Below are 22755 nucleotides of genomic sequence, written 5' to 3' on the forward strand. Positions count from 1 at the left end.
CATCACTGGAGAAATGGGTATGAATCGTGAATCACCCTAGTTGAGGACCTAGCGACTTGAACATTAGGATACAATCGATGGAACTACATGAGCTATTAAATAATCAAATTAAAACATAAAATAATTTAATTAAAATATAATACGTACCTCAAAAGACTTTGAATAATCTTTCACCATATTAGTACAATATATACCTATGTACGTACACATAGATATAAATATAAAGTGACACCATAATATTATTTTCTTTATAATATAATGGTGCCACCTCACAAATATATCTACGTGTATGTAGATAAATATAACCATAATATTTTTCGAATTATAACCTTCAAATCTTCTTCCATCATTTTTATTATTTTTCTTGTTTGAAATCGATTTAACACTTGGCATTTTTAATTGGCAAGATATTCTTATGTTACGGAAGCCAAAGAGCCACATTTTTCTTTTATAAGAAATCCTGAGTGAGAGACAGAGTTATCTCTTTTCAAGCACCCAACTGCCTTCCTCTCATTTCCGACTCTCCCTCTCATTTCCGACTTTCCTTCATAAGTTGAGAACCTGCAAATACCATTTGGAAAATCATTGCCACCCATAGCATTCCAAGTTTTATTTTACAATCTTGATTGCAAAAAACGCGATACATTTATGCATTGGATACTGGCACCTGAACAACGTTTGTGGGAGGCTGAATCATAACGGCCAACTAGGCTCCTACTTCCTTTCTTTCCATAAAAGTCTCAGGTTATGTAATCAAACATTTTCCAAGTTTTGCTGAGTATTTTTCATGCCAATTGCAACCGTTTTTCCAACATCCATAACAACTAGATTGCAAATATAATCATCATAGATAATATCGGATGTAACCTCTTGAGAAAAGAGTAATTTAAATACAATAAAGCCTGATTAAAATATACCATATGGAAATCAGAATTCAATAATGTTTTTGCTGGTCTAAAAGTACATATTTTTCCAAGTCACAGTTTGTGATAAGATATATTATTCAAGGAAATCCTTTTAGAATTAATGAACAAAGTAGATTGCTCAGAAATTCCAAAAACACACCAGGGATTCATTGGTTGAATAGCCATGTAAGGTGAAGAGGTGAGATGAAACCTGCAAGAACACGGAAGTGAAATCAGATATGATTAAATAATTTAAATAAACTTACTTAATAGCTCATGCATGATCACGTTTATTGTATTCTCTTGTTGTCAAGTCGAGTAGTGTGATTAGATACTAGGATGCTCAGTGGCCAACAAGGTGTTTCATGTCTATTTTGGGTAGGGAGGGTCTTTTCTCGATAGAGATGGTGTGAGGATAAGTTATAGTCCAAGGTTGGGAGGTTAAGCCCCTGACAATGTTTCCCCTCTCCACAACATGTCGGACGTGCATCAAATAAAGATAAGCTATGCATTCAAACATTTGTCAAAAACAAGTATTTTTACTTTTATGATGTATATTCAAGTAGAAGGTAAGATTAATTGAGTTGATTTCTTTAAATGAAAACAACTCTTACCGTCAATATAGTTGGCAACCAATTAAATCGATTGATCTTCTAATTGAATATGGAATATATTTATTTGTGAGAAAGAGATTTATATGATGGATTGTTATTTCAGTCTTTTATTTATAAGAACAATGATTATGAGCATATCTTCTAATCTTATGTTATTGCCACAATTAAGCAATCGGAAAGAAAAGAATGGTACAGTGGTATTGACACCCTAAATGATACAGTGGTATCTAATCCCCTAAATGATCCAATAGTAATTGATGCCCTAATTGATACAGTGGTATATGAAACCCTAAATGATACAGTGGTATATGATGCCCTAAATGATCTAATGGTAATCAATGCCCTAATTGATACAGTGGTATGTGATGCCCTAAATGATATAGTGGTATTTAATGGTAATCGTCATTTGATTTTGGATATAGTGGTATTTGATGGTAATCGTCAATTGATTCTAAGTGATATTTGTGGACTAATCTAGGTGATTACAAAAGCATCCCTACTTTGATTTTCGGTTTGAATTTCATGGTATGTAGAATTTAAATTTTCATAATAAATTCATTGATAGTGTTTTCAGATGTTGGTTATTAGTTTTTCGTTAGAGTATTAATAACTGTTAATCTCATTCACATGAACCTAACTGATATAACTATCTTCCTATGAAAATAAAGTAATAGTTGTATTTCTTTGATATGTTAGTTGTTAGTTAATACCTGGGAAAAAGAGGACGTTACACTTTGTCCCATACTAATGCTTCCAATATAGGGAATGTTATTAATTTGCACATCATGAGTTGCATATGAAGGTCATGCATATAGCTAATTAATTGCACAGTTTACCAATCTTCTTGACTTTCATAACTTCTACAGTGGGTCAGAATCTAGAGTAACCGATTCATATAGAGGACACAAAATCCTCAACAAAAATTCTCAGGTTTGACTTCTCTAGGTGGTGTTTCATTTGCTAATGTAGGTTCATTTATAGATTTGTGTACGAGTAACCAAAAATTCTTTACACTAAACATCAACTTATAAGAGGGTGATAGGTAAGATTCAGCATTTAGGGCAACACGGATATATATGATTAAGCACACGTAGGCACAAGTTCCTTAACACAGTTTTCAAAATAAAGAAAACTGCAAACTTTGGCTTCTCTAGGTGGTGTTCATTTGCTAGTTTTGTTTCATTTATAGAAACATGCATACATCACCAAAGTAAAAAGATTATGATTTCAATTCAGCATTTAAGGAAGAAAACAAACATGTACAATTAAGCACACAACAATAGCTTCAGGAGTCGGGCAGAACAAATATGACAGAACCAAATTTTTTTATGGCAGTACACTAGCAATGTATTATAGCTTTATATCCTGGTACATATGAAGCAAAACATGAATATTAGATCATGGATCAATACATAAATCTGTTAAATGAATCTAAAATAAAACAAATAGGTGAAAACATGTTAGAAAAAAAAAATCGTAGACAAAGCATGAAGATTGTTACAACCCCATTGTAGCTGATGACAAAGGAATCATTCAACTTAATTTAGGTTGTAGCACATTCCTAGTCCTTAATGTGAAGCACTGTATGATGAACCATGGTAAAAGTGCTTCTCTGCATAAAGGTCAAATTCTGTGTCAAGAACTGCACTCAAATAATGCACCTTTGGAGTGTTCTCAAGCAATTTCAAATGCAGATAACTAAAACATTAATAAGCAGAGTTGAAACATGAATATAGAAAAACCAGTCCACAGAATAGAGTTGGTAAAAAAAAACCAAAAAAGGATCATGTGCTTGTCGAAATAGCTGTGATTTTTGCTTTGTAAGTGTACATTTTTCTACATCAACATTTTAGATCACACTGAATGATCCATCAGCGGGATCAAAAACTCTATCAGACAAACATAACCATTGTAATGACATACAAGAATTGGAGGGTGATGGATAAGGGTCAACATATTAGGCCAAACAAAAGAAAATGATCAATTGTAGCTACAGCATTTCATGCAGAACAAATCATAAATGTATACCAGAACCCAAAGTCTTTGGTGGTGGGGAACTAGCTATATATTATAGCCTTTTAGTCTGGGATATATGAAGCAAACGTGAATCTGAATCATGGCATAATACCTAATACTGTAAAACCGGACTCATTCACCTCATCTTAAAGACTCCTATCCAAACGCATAAATCAGGTAGGCAAATACTTATTAAGAGAAAGAAAAACATATAGAAGGCAAGAAGAGAGAATGTCAAATACCTGATATTTCTGATTGCAAAGAAATCACTCAACTCAACTGAAGTTGTACCACAATCACATATTGTGTTTGCTTCATTGATGTGGTCCACTATATGATGGGCCATGGTAAAAGTACGTATCTGCAGAACGATCAAACTTTGTTTAAGAATCTGCATCTAACTAATGTGCATTGAAATATGTTTACGAGCAATTAAAAAGACAAAAAACTGAAACACTACATATGCAGACTTGAAACAGAGACCAAGAAAATATGTTAATCCAGAAGTGAGGATCAAAAGTCCCGTCAGACAAGCATCAACTTTTTAGCAAGAATGCAGGAATGATGTATAAAATTCAGCATTTGAACAAACAAGTATATGTGAATAAGCACAACTAGAGCTTCAGCATTTCTGGCAGAACAATCATTTATTATACCCCAAATTTTTTCGTAGTAGTGAACTGGTCACTACTATGTAATATAGCTTTAAGTCCTGGGATATGTGTTATCAAAATATGGAGTTTAAATCAATGCAGCACAGACAGATGTGTAAAATGAGTCACACCTCATCCTTATGACTCCTATCCAAACAAATAATAAAATAGGGAAAACGATATTGGAAGAGAAAAATGCAGAGGAAATTAACAGAGAATGTCAAATCCCTGATGTAGCTAATCACAAAGAGATCATTCAACTCAATTGAGGTAACAACACATTACCACAGCTCCAGCACTTCAAAGATGTGGTGCACTGTATGATGAACCATAGCAAAACTGCATATCTGCAGAAAAGTCAAAGTTATTGTCAGAAATTGATTCCAAATGACACACATATTTGAATAACTTATCAATCAATTTCAAAAACAAAAAATTCACACAAAAAAAAGTAGAGTTGATACAAGAACATGGGAAAACCTGTTTGCTGAATAGCATTGGCAGAACATAAAATCACATAAACCCAAAAATGACAACTGCCAACTTCATCCAACCTTTAACTTCCATAATCTATATTATTAATGGTCATTGGCTCTTTGGCAACCATGATTGCTAAAGACAAGAAAAACCTATTAGAGCTTGATATCATTTCAGCTTTTCAAATTTATATGCTGGCATGAACATAAAATCACACATCAAAATTATTAGTGCTTCCTTTTGTTCCAATGATTTATACTATTAAAATACTATTTCTCATTGTCATAAATGCATTAAAATCTGCACCACTGTAACAGAAACAGATGAAAACAAGCCTCTCAGAATAAAGAAGAAATGTTCATAATAAAATATCAACATGCATTTATTTTATCTGCCATGATCCAGTTTGCTTCTTACAGCATTATGGCTAACATACAATTGAATTTCACAATCACAATTGTGTTGATGTTGCATGTTTATCTATCACATACAAGCCCCTTAGGGATACAATTTTAAGGAAAGTAGAAACTTCTTGACAATGCATTGGCTAGAATAACACATAACGTCAGCAATTTGCAAGATTTTAATAGGCAAAATATTATATCAAATGGAGGTTGATTTTGCTAGACTTCCAGTTCCAACTTTCTAAAGATGTTAAATCACAGCACCATAATTATATAGAGATAAAAAATAGATTCTTCAAATATTAAAAAGCAAATTGTGGACAAAAACAATGTGCTTTGTCTAATTCAAATTGATCCTACTAATTACATTTACAGCCCATTGTCCACCATTGTACCATGGTTGATGAAAAACTTAAAAGTTTATTCATATTTTAAATTTAGCCACTGTTAAAATGTTAGCAATATGTTTGCCTTCTGTAATTACACACAAAGCAAAATGAATTATTCAACGTGATAGATGAATTCCAGCTAACCAGCCATTCCAGCTTTCCCTGTAACTGCAAATTGCTAATATTCCACTGATACATGATAGCATAACGCCAATTTGAAAATGTCAACTGATTATAGGATAGAATCATTGGCTAAATATATGAGAGCCTATCCCAGTCATTTAAAACACAGAAAGATGTCCCTTCCCAACCACAAAATTTGTGGCTTTCCTACCCTGCAACTACCTTTTTTTGGTACCACCTACTATTTAGGTTAAAATGGCAAATCTTTGCCCAAAAAGACATGGAATAAGGAGAAAAGAATAATGTTGGAGAAAGGTTTGCCCAGACTTCAGAACAGCATTACCTGTGTCAAAGGTATTTCAGTATTACCCAGCAAAAGAAGAATCTTCTGTCAAGCAAATTTCTCTGACAAAATTCTCAGATTTATTTGGATAAGTAAACAATCAAAATAGTAACAGAGATAATGAAATGGTAAATCAAAGATCATGAGGCATAATGAAATAGCTATCTTGTCAATATAAATTGAAGTATGGATAGTCATCTCCTTTCAGGATCTCTACTTAAGATTTTCTGGAAGAATGCAACTTTTGCTGCCGAATCTGTGACAAATCTACCAAGCACAGCAATAGTAGCCGTGCTGCTGCCAATTTTTTCAATACCCCGAGAAAGCATGCAAATGTGGCTTGCCTCGAGAACAACCATAACACCAGCTGTGTTGCAAGTAGAAGCAACAGTTTCAGCAATCTGCTTTGTGAGCCTTTCTTGAACTTGAAGCCTCTGGCTGAATAATTGAACTATAGCATTTATCTTTGACCTGTCAAGCTGCTGTTTTTCCTGAATACAAAAGTAGCCTATGTGTGCAACACCAAAAAAGGGCAGCAGGTGATGCTCGCATTGTGAAAAGAAAGGCACATCAATTTCTATAAGAAATCCACTAGAAACAGCATCTGTGCTGCCCAGTGTGTCCAATGCAGGAGAAGTCCCTCCTCTATGAGAGTCTGCAATATTACAATCAAAACCATTCACTTGAAATCCTGGTTTTCTTAGACAAAAGTTTAAGAGCCACCAAACAAAGCAACGTGGTGTATCCTTCAGTTCTTCCCTCCATGGATCTTCACCAACAGCAGAAATAATGGACTCAACTGCAGCAACCATCATAGAGAAGCTAACTCCAACTTTTGCTTGTAAATTTAAATTGAGCTGAGAATTTAGACCACATGTTTGTTTTACCTTATGACTGCTAAACCTTAATTCATTATCATCTTGTGTTTTTCCATTTACTACAGGTAATCGCATGTCATCAAGCGACTGAAAGGGACACCAAATCCCTTGCTGACCAACAGATCCAGTTGAACAAGACCTCTTGATATTGACACCACCAAGGCTTAAAACAGAAATAAACTCGCTCCATGCATCACTGCTTTCATCTTCAAAAAGACCAGAACCAGCACAAACAGAAAAGTAATTCCAGCCACATATCTCCTGATTATCAGAATTTACTTCATAAGCATTACCATTCATCCCAAGAAACTGCATATGCCAGCACTCCAAAGCAACTGCAATACCTAAAGGCCTTATGGTGTCATACAATGTCTTGGATACTTCTTTTGCTAACTTCTGCGGTGCTTGCAACCTTTTAGCAAATGCTTCTGCAACCCTAGAAAGTTTGCTTAATCCAACAACTCGTTGTCCTGATGAAATGTAAGCAACATGAAAACGCACCTTAAAAGGTAACAAGCAGGCCTCACAATATGAGAAAAGATCAATATTCCGCACCACAACCAACCCACCAGATCCTCCTCCACAGCCAATAACATTTTCTATACCCGCTTCTGGAAATAAAGCTCCCCCAACTATATCACTTACCGTTTGACAGTAACCTGTTGATTCCATCCATTATAACAAGTTAACATAAAGGGCACTACTTGCTACTTCCTTGAAAAATTATATTATATTACCAGCTTCAGAAATATCATAAAAAATAAAAGTGTGACCTTAAGCACCTAGACCTTTTAATACGTTACAAAAAGTAGCCTCCAATTTACAGGTAACATACTAAAACCATGTCTCAACCCATGAAAAAGGCAAAAAAGCAAAACTTATAATACAAAAAGTGTAAATACAAGGATCTGAATTCATATATATTACCCGATGTATGTGTCTACAGTGAGAATCTCACCAACGGATCACAGAAAATAATACTGAGAATCTGGACAAAATCCTCTCCAAACAACACAGAGGCAGGTATGTTTGTGCTGAGGAAAAATCCACGTGCACAAGCATAGACCTTTACAGTTTATTGCCAAAACCACTGATAAAAAGCAACTATGACCATTGCCCATGACAACTAACTGAATCCGGGATTATTCAAAACCAAATCCTTTGTAAACTTTTAAGGCTATTAAGAGCATCCTCGATGGTAAAGGAAGGAAAGAAAATAAAATTATATTGATGTCCACAAATGATAAAAATATATCAATGACTTGAAAGTACGTGCAGTTGCAATAGAAAAGTTTTAGGAAGATACAACCCTCGGATCTAGAAAGCACCTAAAACAGTTGACATGTAACTATGAACATGTCAAGAGGGAGCAAAAAGGATCAAATGCATATATATCATTCAAATGGAGAAATTCCAGCAAGATACAAACAGAGAAAATACATAATACTTGTGGAATGTGGCACTAAGTATCAAAATAAAACATGCAAGTGACATCCATGTTGCAATAAGAGCAACAATACCTTTACTGCCTCAAACTTCAATTACACGATCCAATGTCTATCCTGAATAGCATATATAAATTTTTGCAGTCTTCCATGCAATGCTATCAGTCCAATTCTAACATATCATCATTCCAGTATTCTCATCTCCAACTTGTGTGCAAAGCAGCAAAAGTGTAATAAACAGATTTCTATTCCAAAATAAATGTGAAAAAAAGCAATAGTAAAAGAAGTTGCCATTGATAGTCAAGAATCAAAAAATATGAGCATTCTAATGAGAATATAATATATATAATTAGCCACTGCATAAGGTTTGCCCGTGTTTAAAAGCTCTTCTTTACTATGTATTTTAAGACATTTTAATTATAATAGGTTTATGCATTTATTCTTTTAGGCAGAAAATTTACAAGTACATACTCCACTGAAAGTTTTTCTATTACAATTTACGAGTTTTAGCAAGATTTCTATCTTTCTGTCTCATCAAACATCTTTGCTCATATGGGTGCTTGCTACAGTTACTACAAGAAAGAGAACTTTAAGAGTTATCATTATTAGTAATTATACAAGTTTGCTGGTAACATACTCGTTTAATGGTTACAGGCAGTTTGGTTGAGATCTCCAGATGGCTTCGTGATACTCAGTTTTGATGATGCCTCTAGAGGCAAACAGGTAAACTAGTGCAGGAGAGGTCATTTGTAATTCACATAGTTCCTTTTTCTGCTTCAAAGGTCTGCTTGTATGGGAAAGATATATTATACTAGATTCATGCCTTTTTCTACGTCTAAAGTAATCCTTACATCTCAAACTTCAACTCACATATATTTCTACATTAAATCTACATACCCTGACAAATTTGTATACTCATACTCATAAATTTGTTGTTGTATATATTATTTATCGCTTTAACTCACTCAACTCTTCCCTCAATTGCACACCACAAAGCTCTTAATATATCTTTTTCAAAGAATGTGACTCAATGAAAGATTACATACTTTCTAAAGTTAGCATCCTCCTAAATTCATGTTTTTTAATAATGCTTCATTTTCTGTTCTTAGTTTATCTATGCTTCTTTTCATCGCTAACATCTCTCTTATCTTAGGCAATGTGATCTCAACTTATATGTTATTGACATAGGCACCAATACAGAAGTCAGCCATCTTTAATTTGTTTTATTATATCTTCCCTTGTGAAGATCAGCCATCTAAAGAATTGGATCTTGATTTAGTGCTTCCTTTGGGAGTATAATCGTTTCCTTCTCTTCTTTGATCGCTGCTCTTTAAATTAATTTCGGCTCATTAATCAGGGTCTTTCTTAACAACCTGAATTGCTGCCTTTTTCTAAAAATAATCACCTTTAATTCTGCTCTTTATATTGATTTCTCTTCATTAATCACTGTCTTTTTTATCAATATCTATTGATCCCTTTTACAAAACATAATCACTCTGCCTTTATTAAACTTTCCAATCGCTCCCCATTGGAATTGCCTCTTCTTCACATCACTTAATTAACTTGGGCAACCAATGCAGATTTATATGTGTGTTTTGCCAAAGTGTGGTTGGCCAGGAGTAACTTTTATATTGCATTCCTCGAATGGTCGCCATCATTTTATATTGCATTAATAATTAACTTGATGAGGTTGGCTACTTTTATTTGACTCTATCCAATTTCATCTTGCCTTGGTTAGGGTGAAGTCTACCATTGATTAAAGCGTAAATGTTTCCACTAATGTAATTGTTGTATACTTGCTGTTCAATCTTTAATTGTCATATTGGATATTTAATTACATTTGCAAGGTATTGTTGGAACTACAATTGGAAAAATTATTATGTTCTCATTGATGTCAAACCTTATTGGTGAGACAGTTGCTACCTGAGTAGAGTGTCATATCAAGACAATTGATGAAGAGGATTTGAAAAAGAGAGATAACAAGAGGACCTAGTGGAAAGGTTATGTGAAATTACAATGAGCACTTGATCAATTAAGCTTTGGCAAGATAATGTGTTGTTTAATCATAACACTAAGTGGAGAAGATAGTTATGTTAAAGCCTAGAAGAGATGATCAATAAAGAACAAATACTTAGGCTTGGCCGAGCTTCAAAGAAGAAGATTAAGGAACTTATAGTTGAAGCTGAGCTATGCTAGTGTCGACCGAGTAAACAATAGAACCCGAGCAAATTCAGTGTCGATCGAGCATCAGTAAAAGACAGAGTAACAGAGAAGTTGGACCAAGCACCATTAAATGAACCGAGAGAAGATAGTGTAAGCCAAGTAAGTCAGTCTAGTGATGACCGAGTTATCTAGTGATGACCGACGCTAAGGAACACAATGTTGGCCAAGTGTCACCATTTTACAGTTTGTGAAGAAATCTCATTTCCTAGCTAACATAGTTGAATTCTTGGAATATGAAAGCATGTTGAAGATAAGGATTGATGAGCCGGAACATTTAATGCAAGAGAAGCCGTGTTTGAGAATTTCTATGCATGGATTCAAAGAGAAGTTTGGAGAAGTTTCTAGAAGAGAAAGGAGGATACAAAAAGATAGAAGGATTCGATGAATCTAACTTAACCCAAAGATCAACAGTGGTGTTTAAGTGGCAAAAGATCAAGCTATCTATTTAAGGAGGCATAAGGGCTAATCTAAAAAAGTTGGTAGAGCTAATGAAAACCTTAACAAGGTTGGAGTAGTTGATTTTGTTGATGGGTGAATTTGAGCAGAAGGCTGAACAATGAAGAGTTAGGTGAAGTGGGATTGCTTGAAGAGTTGCCAAGCAAATCAATGATGGAGATGATAATGAAGGCCAGTCAATGAGTCAACTGTTGAACCAAATTCGTGATTTGTATTTGCAAAGTGAGTTGTATTTATTTAGATCAACCTGATGTTACTTTTTAACTATTGTATCAGTTTGAAATCCTTTAATCAAGTTTGACCTAATAGTCATTTGTAAATCCTTTAATCAAGGTGGAATGTTCTTAAGTCCTCTAACAAGGCCACTCCTAAGAGGGTGATTAAATCCTTTACCAGGGTCACACCTAACAAAGCTCACTTCAGAAGAGTGAAAATATTGGTGACATGTTGCTAGTGGTTTTTCCCAAATTGGGTTTCCACGTTAAATCTCGGTGTCATACTTGTGTGAATGTTATTTGAGATGTGAAATACCTAGATGGTTTTTCACATCTCCAATAACATTCACACAAGTATGACACCAAGATTTAACCGAGACTAGAGGTTTTCTTCTCTGTTATTTCCTACCAGTGCCCGTTTGAACGGAGATGCTCTATTGTATTTAATTTTATTATTATTTAATCAATATAATCAAAGCCTCGGCCATTTACCGATCAAAAAAAGAAAATGTTATTTGAGATGTTTTATTGTTAATGTTCCCCCCCCCCCCCCCCCAGTTATTCTAAATCATTGTAACATCTATGTATGTATTTCTTTTTCTTTGAATCATTATTATTAATGTTTTCTCCATCCTATCCAATATCCAATGTACAATTTCTTAAATATGATCAATGTATCCTATATCAAAGCTAAAAGTTTGCATCATATCATATACTAACCTTGTCTTTCGTTCTTTGACATTAATAACAATTAGTCTTCTTACTTTTGACATCAATGACAATATGTCCAGTGGAGTGATCTATATGAAGCACGCCTGGCAAGATTAAAGACATATATGAGGGAGGACTTTGTCAATATAATGACTAAAGTTGTCCCTAAACAAAGGATTTGTGTGTAGTTTTTTGTAAAAACGCTCGCTGCTACCTTCAATACTGATCATGCATTAACTCTAGGTTTTAGTAAGCTGATTTTGAAAGGGATGGACTATTCTACATAAAGCAGGCCTTCCAAGATCAAAGGCGTGTATCAAGGAGGACTATATCAATAAAATGATTAAAGTTGTCCCTGAATAAAGGATTTGTGTATGTTTGCTTCGCCTCTTCCTTTCATGTGTATAGAGATGAGATGGAGATGACGATGACAGAAAAATGTTGGGAGGAGGTGTTGTGGCTGCAGGAGGGTCAAAGGTAGATATGTGTTTGGCATACAAGGAAAATGAAAGAGTTTATGAAAATCTGCAAGAGTTGAGGCTACCCTGGTGCAACCTTGGAAAAATGGCAAAGAACCTAATGATCACACATAACCATGGCTTTTTGGAGATTTTCAGCACCCTTGGAATGTTGAAGTTGACTTGGGAAAACAAAGCATGCAAACTTCCATCAAGAGGTCTTCAATGTGTCGAATTCCCTACATTAGGAGCTTCCTTCACTAGTTTGTTGGATGGTTGGGCTTAGTTAAATGTGATAGAGGTGTCTCTACATGAAATGAATGGCTCGGGTGTGTCTGCAAGAGGTATCGTGGTTCACTACAAAGTATATGAAGATATATGCATGGAAATTGCTATAGTTTTTATTGCAATTGGACTTTCTATTGTTGGCCATAAACAATGAATTTCTGAATCTTGGCCATGATGGTTAGAAGTTTTTTGTGCAAGCATTGATTTTGGTGTGTGTTGGCTAATAAATTTCGTCACTGACTACGACTTACCAAATTGTGACTTTAAGCAACATTTCATGAGATTTCTCTCTCCTCTCAACAATAGAGGAGGCTCCATTCTTACTGTAGGTGGCTTCAATAGGAACTTAAATGAAAGTACAAAAAGGATGATTGTCTTGACCAATTCCTCTTTTTCCAGGAATGATTTGCCTACAACTCTAACTTTTCAGCTTAAAAAAAGTGTCTTATTGCTACGATAATCTTGGTGACCCTGGAATTGACGTAACAACAATACCAAGGGCAGTAGTTTACTTTTTATATTTTGTGAAACAAAAACAGTGTCCCAAAGTCTCTTGCACCTGTCTCTAATGAAGATTCAAGCAAAATAACCAATAAGGCACAAAGTCTCTTACTAGATACCCTCAAATTTAATAACAACACTTACAATTGAAGCCCAAAGTCTACAACTCTAAGTGATTACAGCCACTACTATCTATTACAATTTGTCCTCCTACAGCACAAAGTCTTCAAAAGTTCAAATTGGCTTTGAATGCAATAAGTAACTCAAAGTCTGCACAATTAAATTCAAATCCCTTTTGATCAAAGCTTCAAAACTCACAATCAATATCCAAAAAATGTTGTCACATAACACTTTGAATCAACACAAACTTTGAAAATAAATTGCCTCTTTTATTGATAGCAATTTGGATTTATATCCAAGCACAAAGTCTTAGAGTGCACAACACAAATTGGCAGAATTTTCTCGCCTTGCCAAAAGATGATTATTTACAATGAGCTCTCTCTTTTTCATAGAAAAATAAGAGAGAGAAAGATGGAGGAGAAAGTGGAACAACATCAACCACCTTGACTTATCTCTAACTAACTACATTGAACTGCAAAAGTTTGAACTGCAAACATTAGACCCAGGCGAATTGGTCACGCCCAGATCAAACCATGGGCAAAATTTGGCAAAATGGGCCCTGTAGACGACCTTTAAGCGGTTTTGTATTGCAAATTTAATAAACTTTTGACATCCTTAACCCTAAAAAGGGCAAACGAAAGGCTTATGTTGACTTCTAATTCTCATCTGTGGTGTGCAAGTAGGTTATTTTGTCTTGGACAAGAGCAAATAGATGGTTGAGCAAGAGTTTGGTTGTGTAAGGAGGAATTAGAAGATTGGTTTGGGAGCTATTTTTAAGTGCTTGTGCGTCATTCCTACACCTTTGCAAGCTTGCAATGAGTGGAAGAGGTAAGTACCTATTCCATTTGCGTTTTTCTTTTGTTTGAGTTTTTTTTTCATTTATCTTTCATTCTCCATAGGATCTAGCCATTGTTTTCCAAAAAAAATCATTCTCTTGCTTTTAAGTTTTATATTGAGTATGTATACAATTTATTGTCATAGGAAAAGGAACTACAATGGGATCTACCTCTTCCTCACCAGGCAAATACTAAACAAAGAATAGAACCCCATTTTGATTCTCCTTAGTGGAAGTATGTGGATATTGTAAGTCCCCTTCTAGGAGTTGTTGCTTTCCATTGGAAGTGTCGAGGTTGTAGAAAGGAATAGTTCATATTTTCGTGTGGTAGGCCATTTGTGTGGATACCCTAGAAGAGGAGTCAAGAAGTGTCCTAGAAAAAAAGATCACTCATACTAAATTCAACTATATTACAATATACATTCAAGGGCATAATGAAGCAGAAGAGAGAGAACATAGGCAAAATACCATTGATGGCACTAGCAACAAAAGTTTTTAAAAATAATGCAAAGGGAATGAAATCCACCTGAAATGTTGTGATAGTAGATCACCCCTTCTATACTACCTCAGCTGCCCTTGATTCTGAAAATAAAGCGCCCCTTACACACAAAAGAAAGGGACCACTAGTCACTGCATTTCATAATCAGAGTAGAGAAATTGCCAACATTGATGTAACAAGATGCTTGTGTGCAAATGGGCTTCCTTTTAATGTTGTTCGCTCTCCATATTGGAAGAAGATGTTGAGAAGTGCTAATGAAGCTCCTTTAGGGTATCAGGGCCCCAATTTTGAGAGAATACGAACCACCTTGTTGGATCGAGAGGTCAAGTTGATTGATGAGCACTTGAAGCCCGTAAAGGATTCATGGCTTGAGATAAGGATAACAACTACTTCAGATGGATAGAAAGATGCTAGAAATCATCTATTGATCAATGTTTTGGTGGTGTACCCTAAAGGGGCAATGTTTTGGAAAGTAGTGGATTGTGAAGTGCAAGTAGAAGATGGACCATTTATTGCTAATATTTTCATCTCTGCCATTACACAAATGGGTGCTAGAAAAAGTGTCCAAGTCAATGGACAACACAAAGAATTGTAGATTTGTTGGTTTGTTGGTTGACGAGAGATATCAGCATATCTTTTGGAAACCTTGTGCAGTCCATTCACTCAATCCTATGCTACAAAAGATTGGGAACAATATTGAGTGAATCAAGGAGGTGTATGCGGAGGCTGAGGATATCCAGATGTTCATCACGAACTACCACATGACTCAAAGAATATTCAAAATGTTCTCACGTTTTGAGTTACTAAAGGTAAGTGAGCTCGAGCTTGACTTAGTAATTTAAATTTTTTTGAAATAGTATCTTACAAATTTTTATTTTTTGATTGTGAATGTGTATTATTTTCTAAAATATGTATCTAATAGTTGTATTTTTTTGCTATGTTTTATGTTACAAGTTGTTGAGACATATTTTGCATCAAATTTAACCCTACAACAACTTGTGCAAGTGAAAGAGGCACTTTACAATATGGTAATCAGCAACAACTGGACTATATGGAGGCAAAGCAAGAGTGAGAGGGCAGCCAAAATAAAGCTTAGGATATTGGACAACTTATGATGGGAACGTGTGAAATATCTCATTAAGTTCATTGAGCCCACAATGAGCATGCTTAGATACACTAACATGCATAAACCTTGCCTTGGAGATGTCTATGATGGCATAGAGTCAATGCTTGAGAAGATCAAGCAAATTGTAAACGAAAAAGAGCAAGATCATCAAGAGACCTTCAAACAATTGCAAGCAATAATGATGGAGCAAAATGACCACTCATCTACATTTGCTTGCATGTGCATTGACACCCAAATACTATAGCACCCAATATACTTATCTACCTGGAAGGCTACAGTCCTATAGAAATCTAGTAAGTGTCTAATGGATACAAGGCAGCATTAGAAAGACTCTATCCTAATGATGATATGCGAGATTTGACTATAGATGAGTTCATATAGTCTGTGGATGCAAAATGTCTAAGTAATGCTGCTCTTCGACATCGGCTTAGGAAGGATACTCATGGTTGGTGATACCTCCATAGCCAAAGATTCCAAATGTTGCAGCTCCTTGCAATCAAAGTTATATCACAAGTTTTATTTTTTTTAAATTACTATTAGTTTACTGTGCCTTCATAAATTGCTAAAATTATAAGAATCAAGATTAATAATTTTATTTTAATTGTTTACTTTGTCATTTCTTCATAGGTTGCTAGCTCATCTGCATCAGAGAAAAATTGGAGCACATATTCTTTCATCCACTCAGTGAAGCACAATAGGTTGCAATCAAAAAGAGCTGAGAACTTGGTATTATAACTTGTGTCTCGTCTCACACAAGAGTAAAGAATACAAAAAAGGGGGTACGAAGAGGTGGGATGTAAATCCAAGGCTTGCAGATATGGAAGCTTCCACTTCTCAGCTTGTAATTGAAGATTTGAAGATTTTGAAGCCAATACTATTATTGCTGCTGCTAATACCATTGGCCTTAGCTCTGTTGCTAAGTCAACTAATGCCAAAGAAGAAGAAGAAGAAGAATATTAATTATTTTAATCCAATAGTTGAACTTGAAACAAGGATATTTGAACTTGCTATTATGATTAAATTTTAAAGTTTTGAATCTTTGATGTTGAACTTGAAATATATGATGGTATGATCACGACTCATGATGCTATGATTACAAGTTTTAAAGTTTATGGTGCTTATGTTGTTTAAATCATATGATTTTATAACACTATGTGACATTCTAATTTTAACTAATGCTTCTAGACTTCATGTGTGTGTGTGTGTGTGTGTGTGTGTGACATTGATGCAGAGATAAATTCAACGAAAGCAATATCAAAAAGGAACCAGCACCAGCAAGAAATATATATTAAAATTTCTTCTTAATTAATTCTTCAAATGAACAGTAAATACATTTGCTCTCCTATAGATTTCTTCTCTTGTAATTTCATATTCCAAAGACTTGCCCTAAACCTAAATCTAAACATAAAACTCTATTTATACTTGCTAAGATGGTCTATGGAAAATTCTAGATTACTACAAAATAGGAAAAACAGTCTATAGAATACTCTAGATTGATATAGAATGGGGAAGAATGACCCCACAATAATCTGAACAAATTCCAAGAAAAGATCTTATCCTAATGACAAAATCGGAATAAATTTCTCGAATCGACACGTGCATAAAACTTGACCTAAATACTTTGTGGTTGCTCCTGCACCATACTCCCCAGGAAATTTGATCTCGAGCCCATTTGAGATGAGCTCTTGTAGAGTGGTACCTTGCTTCTTGATATCTTGTTCGGTCATCCACACAGCATCTACATTCGAATAACCTTTGAGTTTTGCCAAATACTGCTTGGACTCCTTTCCCCTTCTCTGCTTAATGACTTTGGTGTCAAGTATCCTTTCTAGTTGTGGTGTCTACTTAAATGGTAGACGTTGAATGTCTTATGTATCAGCAATCTGTCTTGTATCAATTTCTTCAGTGGGTGCTTTGAATGGTGTGAGGTCCGCTATGTTGAAGATGGGAGAAATGCCAATCTCAGGTGGCAATTGAATCTCATAAGCATTTGGTCCAAACTTCTTTAATATTTGACAAGGACCTAGTTTTCTCAACATAAGTTTGGTAGATTTACTTTTTGGTAGCCTCTCCTTCTTGAGATTTGCCCATACTAAATCTCCCACTTCAAATTCTATGTGTCTCTGTTTCTAATCTGCATGCTTCTTATACTTGTCAGAGGTTTGTTGGAGTTGTGCTTTGACTTCATCATGGATTTCTTTTATGGCAGTAGCAAATTCTTCTCCTTGGGCACTAATTTGTTGCTATGAACTCATATCTCTTAACTCAAAAATCCCTCTAGGATGAATTCCATATACCACTTGAAATGGTGACTTTCCTATACTTCTATTGATGGAGTCATTATATGCAAATTCAGCTTGGGGAAGGATTACATCCCATTTTGCTACCTGTTGCCTTATGAGTGTTCTTAACAAATTGCCCAAAGTTCTATTAACTACCTTTGTTTGGCCATCAATTTGAGGCTAGTAGGCTGATAGAAAAAGTGTCCGATAAAATTCACATCCCTATCTGAAACTATGTTGAGAGGTAGCCCATGAATCCTTATGACTTCCTTGAAAAAGAGATCTGCTATATGAGAAGCATCATTGGTCGACTTACATGGTAAGAAGTGAGCCATTTTGTTGAACCTATCTACTACAACAAATACACTATCATGCCTCTTTTGTGTTCATGGCAGCCCCATTACAAAATCCATCGTTATGCTTTCCCAAGGTCTAGATGGTATTGGCAAAGGTTGATAAAGCCCTGCATTTGTAGTCCTTCCTTTGGCCCTTTGACAAATCATACATGTTTCCACAAAGTTTCTAACATCAGTCTGAAGTTTAGGCCAATAGCAGTACCTTCTAACCAATTCTAAAGTTTTATCCAAACCAAAATGTCCACCCATTGTTCCACTATGCTTCTCTTTGATAATGTTTGTTCTCATAGAGCACCTGGGTACACATAGTTGTTCTCATTTGAAAAGAAGTCTGTCTTGTATCAAAAAATCAGGAAAATCAGCATGGTACCTTTCACCAAACTCCATACATACCTTGTAGATGTCGTCAAAATCTGGATCTGCTATATACGTGTCCTTGAGTGCTTCAATTCCCACACTTTCTAGCTGTATCTGGGAGACAGTCAGATTCCTTCTACTAAGAGCATCAGCAACCTTGTTTGATATGCCCTTCTTATGCTTGATGGTGAACGTATATGCCTGTAAATACTCCATCCATTTCATGTGCCTATGACTTAATTTGCCTTGGCTATTCAAAAGCCTAAGTGCTTGGTTATCAATATACACAACAAACTCCTTTGGCAACAAGTAGTGTCTCCACCTTTTGAGAGCTTGAACCAATGCATACATTTCTAAGTCATATGAAGAGTATTTATGCTTGGCTTCATTGAGTTTTTCACTTGAGAAAGCCACTGGTTTTCCTTGTTGACTAAGAACTGCCCCTATAGCAACCTTGCTAGCATCACATTCTACTTTAAAAACTTTGTTAAAATCAGGTAAAGAAAGAATTAGCTACTCACTAACCTTTTTCTTAAGCAATTCAAAAGCTTCATTTGCTAATTGACTCCATGCAAACTTACACTTCCTTCCTCCTTTAATAGTTTCTAACATAGGAGCACATATATGACTGAAATTCCTTATGAATTTCCTATAAAATGTAGCAAGACCATGAAAGCTTCTAACATCACCAATTGTTCTCGGGGGTGGCCAGGATAGTATAGCACTTACCTTTTCTTTATCCATCTTCAAGCTACCTTGGGAGATCACAAAACCTAGATATGTCAGCTCCTCTTGCATAAACAAACACTTTTCCAAATTTATTACTAATTTCTTCTCATGAAGTCTTCTCAAAACCATGTCAATGTGTTCTAGGTGTTCTTCCTTTGTCTTGCTGAAAATTAATGTCATCTAAATATACTATAATGAGCTTGCCATTGAAGTCTTTGAGTATTTCATTCATAAGTCTCATGAAGGTACTAGGAGCATTAGAGAGTCCAAATGGCATTACGTTCCATTCATATAATCCATCATTGGTTTTGAATGATGTCTTCCACTCATCTCCAGCTCTTATCCTTATTTGATGGTACCCACTTTTCAAGTCAATCTTGGAGAAATAATTTGCACCTCCCAAACAATCAAGCAAATCTTCAATTCTTGGCATTGGAAACCTATATCTGATTGTAATCTTATTAATGGCTCTAGAATCAATGCACAACCTCTAGGTTCCTTCCTTCTTGGGTGCCAAAACAGCAGGTACAACACATGGGCTTAAGCTTTTCGTAATCAAGCCAGAATCGAGTAACTCCTTTACTTGTCTAGCAATCTCTTCATTTTGTTGTGGTGTCATCTTCTATGCAGCCTTATTGGGTAAAGTAGCTCCAAGAATGAAATCAATACAATGACTAATGTTTCATATAGGTGGTAAAGACTTTGGCATACCTTCTAAAATCAAACCTTCATATTTATCATAAATTCATTTCACTTCATTAGGAATTGCCTTCTTTGTTTCAGCCTCCTTTCTATCATTTCCAACGGGTTCTTGTGGTTGTGGGTTAGGCATCAAAAGAAAACAAGGCTTAGGTTCATCCTTCATGTCCCGTAAGAATTCTTTTTTATCAATCATCATAATTTTGGCTTCCCTCTCTTTATTTTCTTCCACTTCCTCATGATCATCAAATGGAATCAATCTAATCACTTTTCCATCCTTTTTAATGGTGTATATATTGAGTTTTCCATCATGTTGTGCCTACAAATCATACTGCCAGGGCCTACCAAATAATAGGTGGCATGCATACATGTCAACTATATCACACAAAATTCTGTCCTTATACTTTCCAATCTGAAAATCAACCCATACTTGCTCATTTACGAGAGTTTGTTGACCCTTTGTTAGCCATGAAACCTTATAAGGAAAAGGATGAGGTATTCTCCTAAGTTTTAACTTTTCAACAATCTCAAGAAAAACTAAATTCTCAGTAGATCCTAAATCAATAATGACTTTACATACCTTACCCCCAGATTTGCAAGCAGTCCTAAAGATAGTTTTCCTTTGTGGTGGTTCCATGGTAGTAGGCACTTCCAAAAGTGTTATTCTCATCATTAAACTTTCTCCTCTTTCAGGTACATTATCTGAGTCAGCCATCTCCTTCTCTTGGTATTCATCATCTTGTACCAAATGTGTTCTTCTTTCACCTTGTGAACTTGAACTAGCTCTATCTGGACACCTAGATGCATAATGTCCCTCTTTATTGCAATTGAAACAAACAATTGGACTCACCCTTCTGCCACCAAATCCACCTCTTGAATTGCCTCTTCTACCTCTGAAGTTACCTCTAAAATTTCCTTCGCTTTGACTGGTTTCTTGCTTTATCTCCTTATGATCTTCCTAGTTTTGTCCTCTTCCTTGGAAATTTCCTCTTCACCTTTGATTTCTTCCTCTTCCTCTGCTATTTTGTTCTTGCCTTCTTTTCAATTTGGCTTCCACCTTCAATGCCAATTGATAACATTTATGTGCTGTATCAGGACACAATAAATTAAGTTCTTCTTGAATGTTCAACTTCAATCCATTGAGATATCTAGCAACTTTTACACTTTCACATTCACTCTGCTTTACCCTCAGGCTTAGTTTTTGGAATTCTTCAGTATAGGCAGTGACATCTAGCTCCTTTTGTCTTCAACCTTGTCTCCTTCGATGAAGTTGGATTTCATAATCCTCAGGTAAGTATGTTTCTCTCACCTTGGCACACATCCCTTCCCATGAAGTTATCATGTTCTTACCTTCTTTGACCCTTTCTCCTTGAATGAAATTCCACCAAGTGAGGGCTGGTCCCTTCAACTTTGACTTGGCAATTTTTACCTTATCCTTCTCTGCTATATTTTCACATTCAAAATGGTTGCTCAAGGCTTCTATCCAATGCACAACAACATCAGCATCCATCTTTCCTGAGAAGATGGGTACGTCACCTTTGGCATCCTTCTTACCAACTCTTTCAAGGGCTTCTATAAAGTATCTCTGGTCTGCAGGTAAGTTAACCACCTCCTGCTCAGGGGTATCCTCTTCTTCCCCTTCTTCCTCTTGCTCTGAGGAAACCTTTGCTTTTTTTTCCATCCGGCCCTTCATCTTCTCAAATTCATCTAATAACCACTTATTGATTTTCTCCTGTTCTTGCATCTTCTTTGGTGACCATGTTTGATGTTTCAGCTTCCGACTCCAATCCAAACATAAAATCTAATTGCCTCAGGAGCTTTCCCCAAGCTCTGATACCAAAAATGATGCAAAGATAAATTCAACGGAAGCAATATCAAAAAGGAACCAGCACCAGCAAGAAATATATATTAAAATTTCTTCTTAATTAATTCTTCAAATGAACAGTAAATACATTTGCTCTCCTATAGATTTCTTCTCCCCTAATTTCATATTCCAAAGAATTGCCCTAAACCTAAACCTAAACCTAAAACTCTATTTATACTTGCTAAGACGGTCTACGGAAAATTCTAGAGTATTACAAAATAGGAAAAACAGTCTATAGAATACTCTAGATTGATATAGAATGGGGAAGAATGACCCCACAATGATCTGAACAAATTCCAAAAAAAGATCTTATCCTAATGACAAAATTGGAATAAATCTCTTGAGTCAGCACATGCATAAAACTTGACCTAAATACTTTATGTGGGTGCTTCTGCACCAGACATTCTAATTTTAACTAATGCTTCTAGACTTCATATCTATATATAATTTTATTTTTTTTAATTTTATTTTTGTTTTTGGGTATGAACAAACCCAAACCGCTTTCCAAAATTTTGTCGTACTAGCGAACCATCTTCGAACCTCGAACTTAGAACCGAACTCAAAATGATAACTTAAACCAAAACTATAAGAACCTTTGAAAATTTTGGGAAAAACAAAGGGAATAGATTAGGAAAATCTTGGATTTTCAAAATACGGTAAAAAATTATAGACAAAGGAAGAAGCTATATTTTAAAACTTACGGGCATTTCCATAATAGAGATATAGAGAGTAAAAAAATAGAGTTTGACCCGAAAATTGCAGAAAATAGATTTTTGTTGTCTATATTCA

General features: G+C 35.3%; 1 protein-coding gene and 1 long non-coding RNA gene across 3 annotated transcripts in view; both read right to left on the reverse strand.

The window, feature by feature from the left end:
• Nucleotides 1–829: 829 nt before the first annotated feature.
• LOC149534789 (uncharacterized) lies at nucleotides 830–5204 on the reverse strand. Of its 2 annotated transcripts, XR_016356813.1 has the most exons (4): nucleotides 4669–5204; nucleotides 4474–4535; nucleotides 3778–3896; nucleotides 830–1116 (listed from the first exon to the last, which is right to left on the reverse strand). It is a non-coding gene; the product is annotated as an uncharacterized LOC149534789 (long non-coding RNA). The 2 variants fall into 2 exon arrangements; XR_016356812.1 differs by having other exon boundaries at nucleotides 4474–5204.
• Nucleotides 5205–5349: 145 nt separating this feature from the next.
• The window catches only part of LOC149534790 (GTP cyclohydrolase 1-like), a 31432-nt gene continuing 14026 nt past the window's right edge, over nucleotides 5350–22755 (reverse strand). Inside the window, exon 2 of the mRNA XM_089803880.1 lies at nucleotides 5350–7461. Within this exon, the coding sequence (XP_089660006.1) occupies nucleotides 6119–7461 (1343 nt within the window). The 3' untranslated portion in view covers nucleotides 5350–6118. The remainder of the gene's footprint in view (nucleotides 7462–22755) is intronic.

Source organism: Cupressus sempervirens, chromosome 10 (genome assembly GCF_028749045.1).
Source record: "Cupressus sempervirens isolate cs-2001-9-10 chromosome 10, ASM2874904v1, whole genome shotgun sequence".
Lineage (NCBI taxonomy): Eukaryota > Viridiplantae > Streptophyta > Pinopsida > Cupressales > Cupressaceae > Cupressus > Cupressus sempervirens.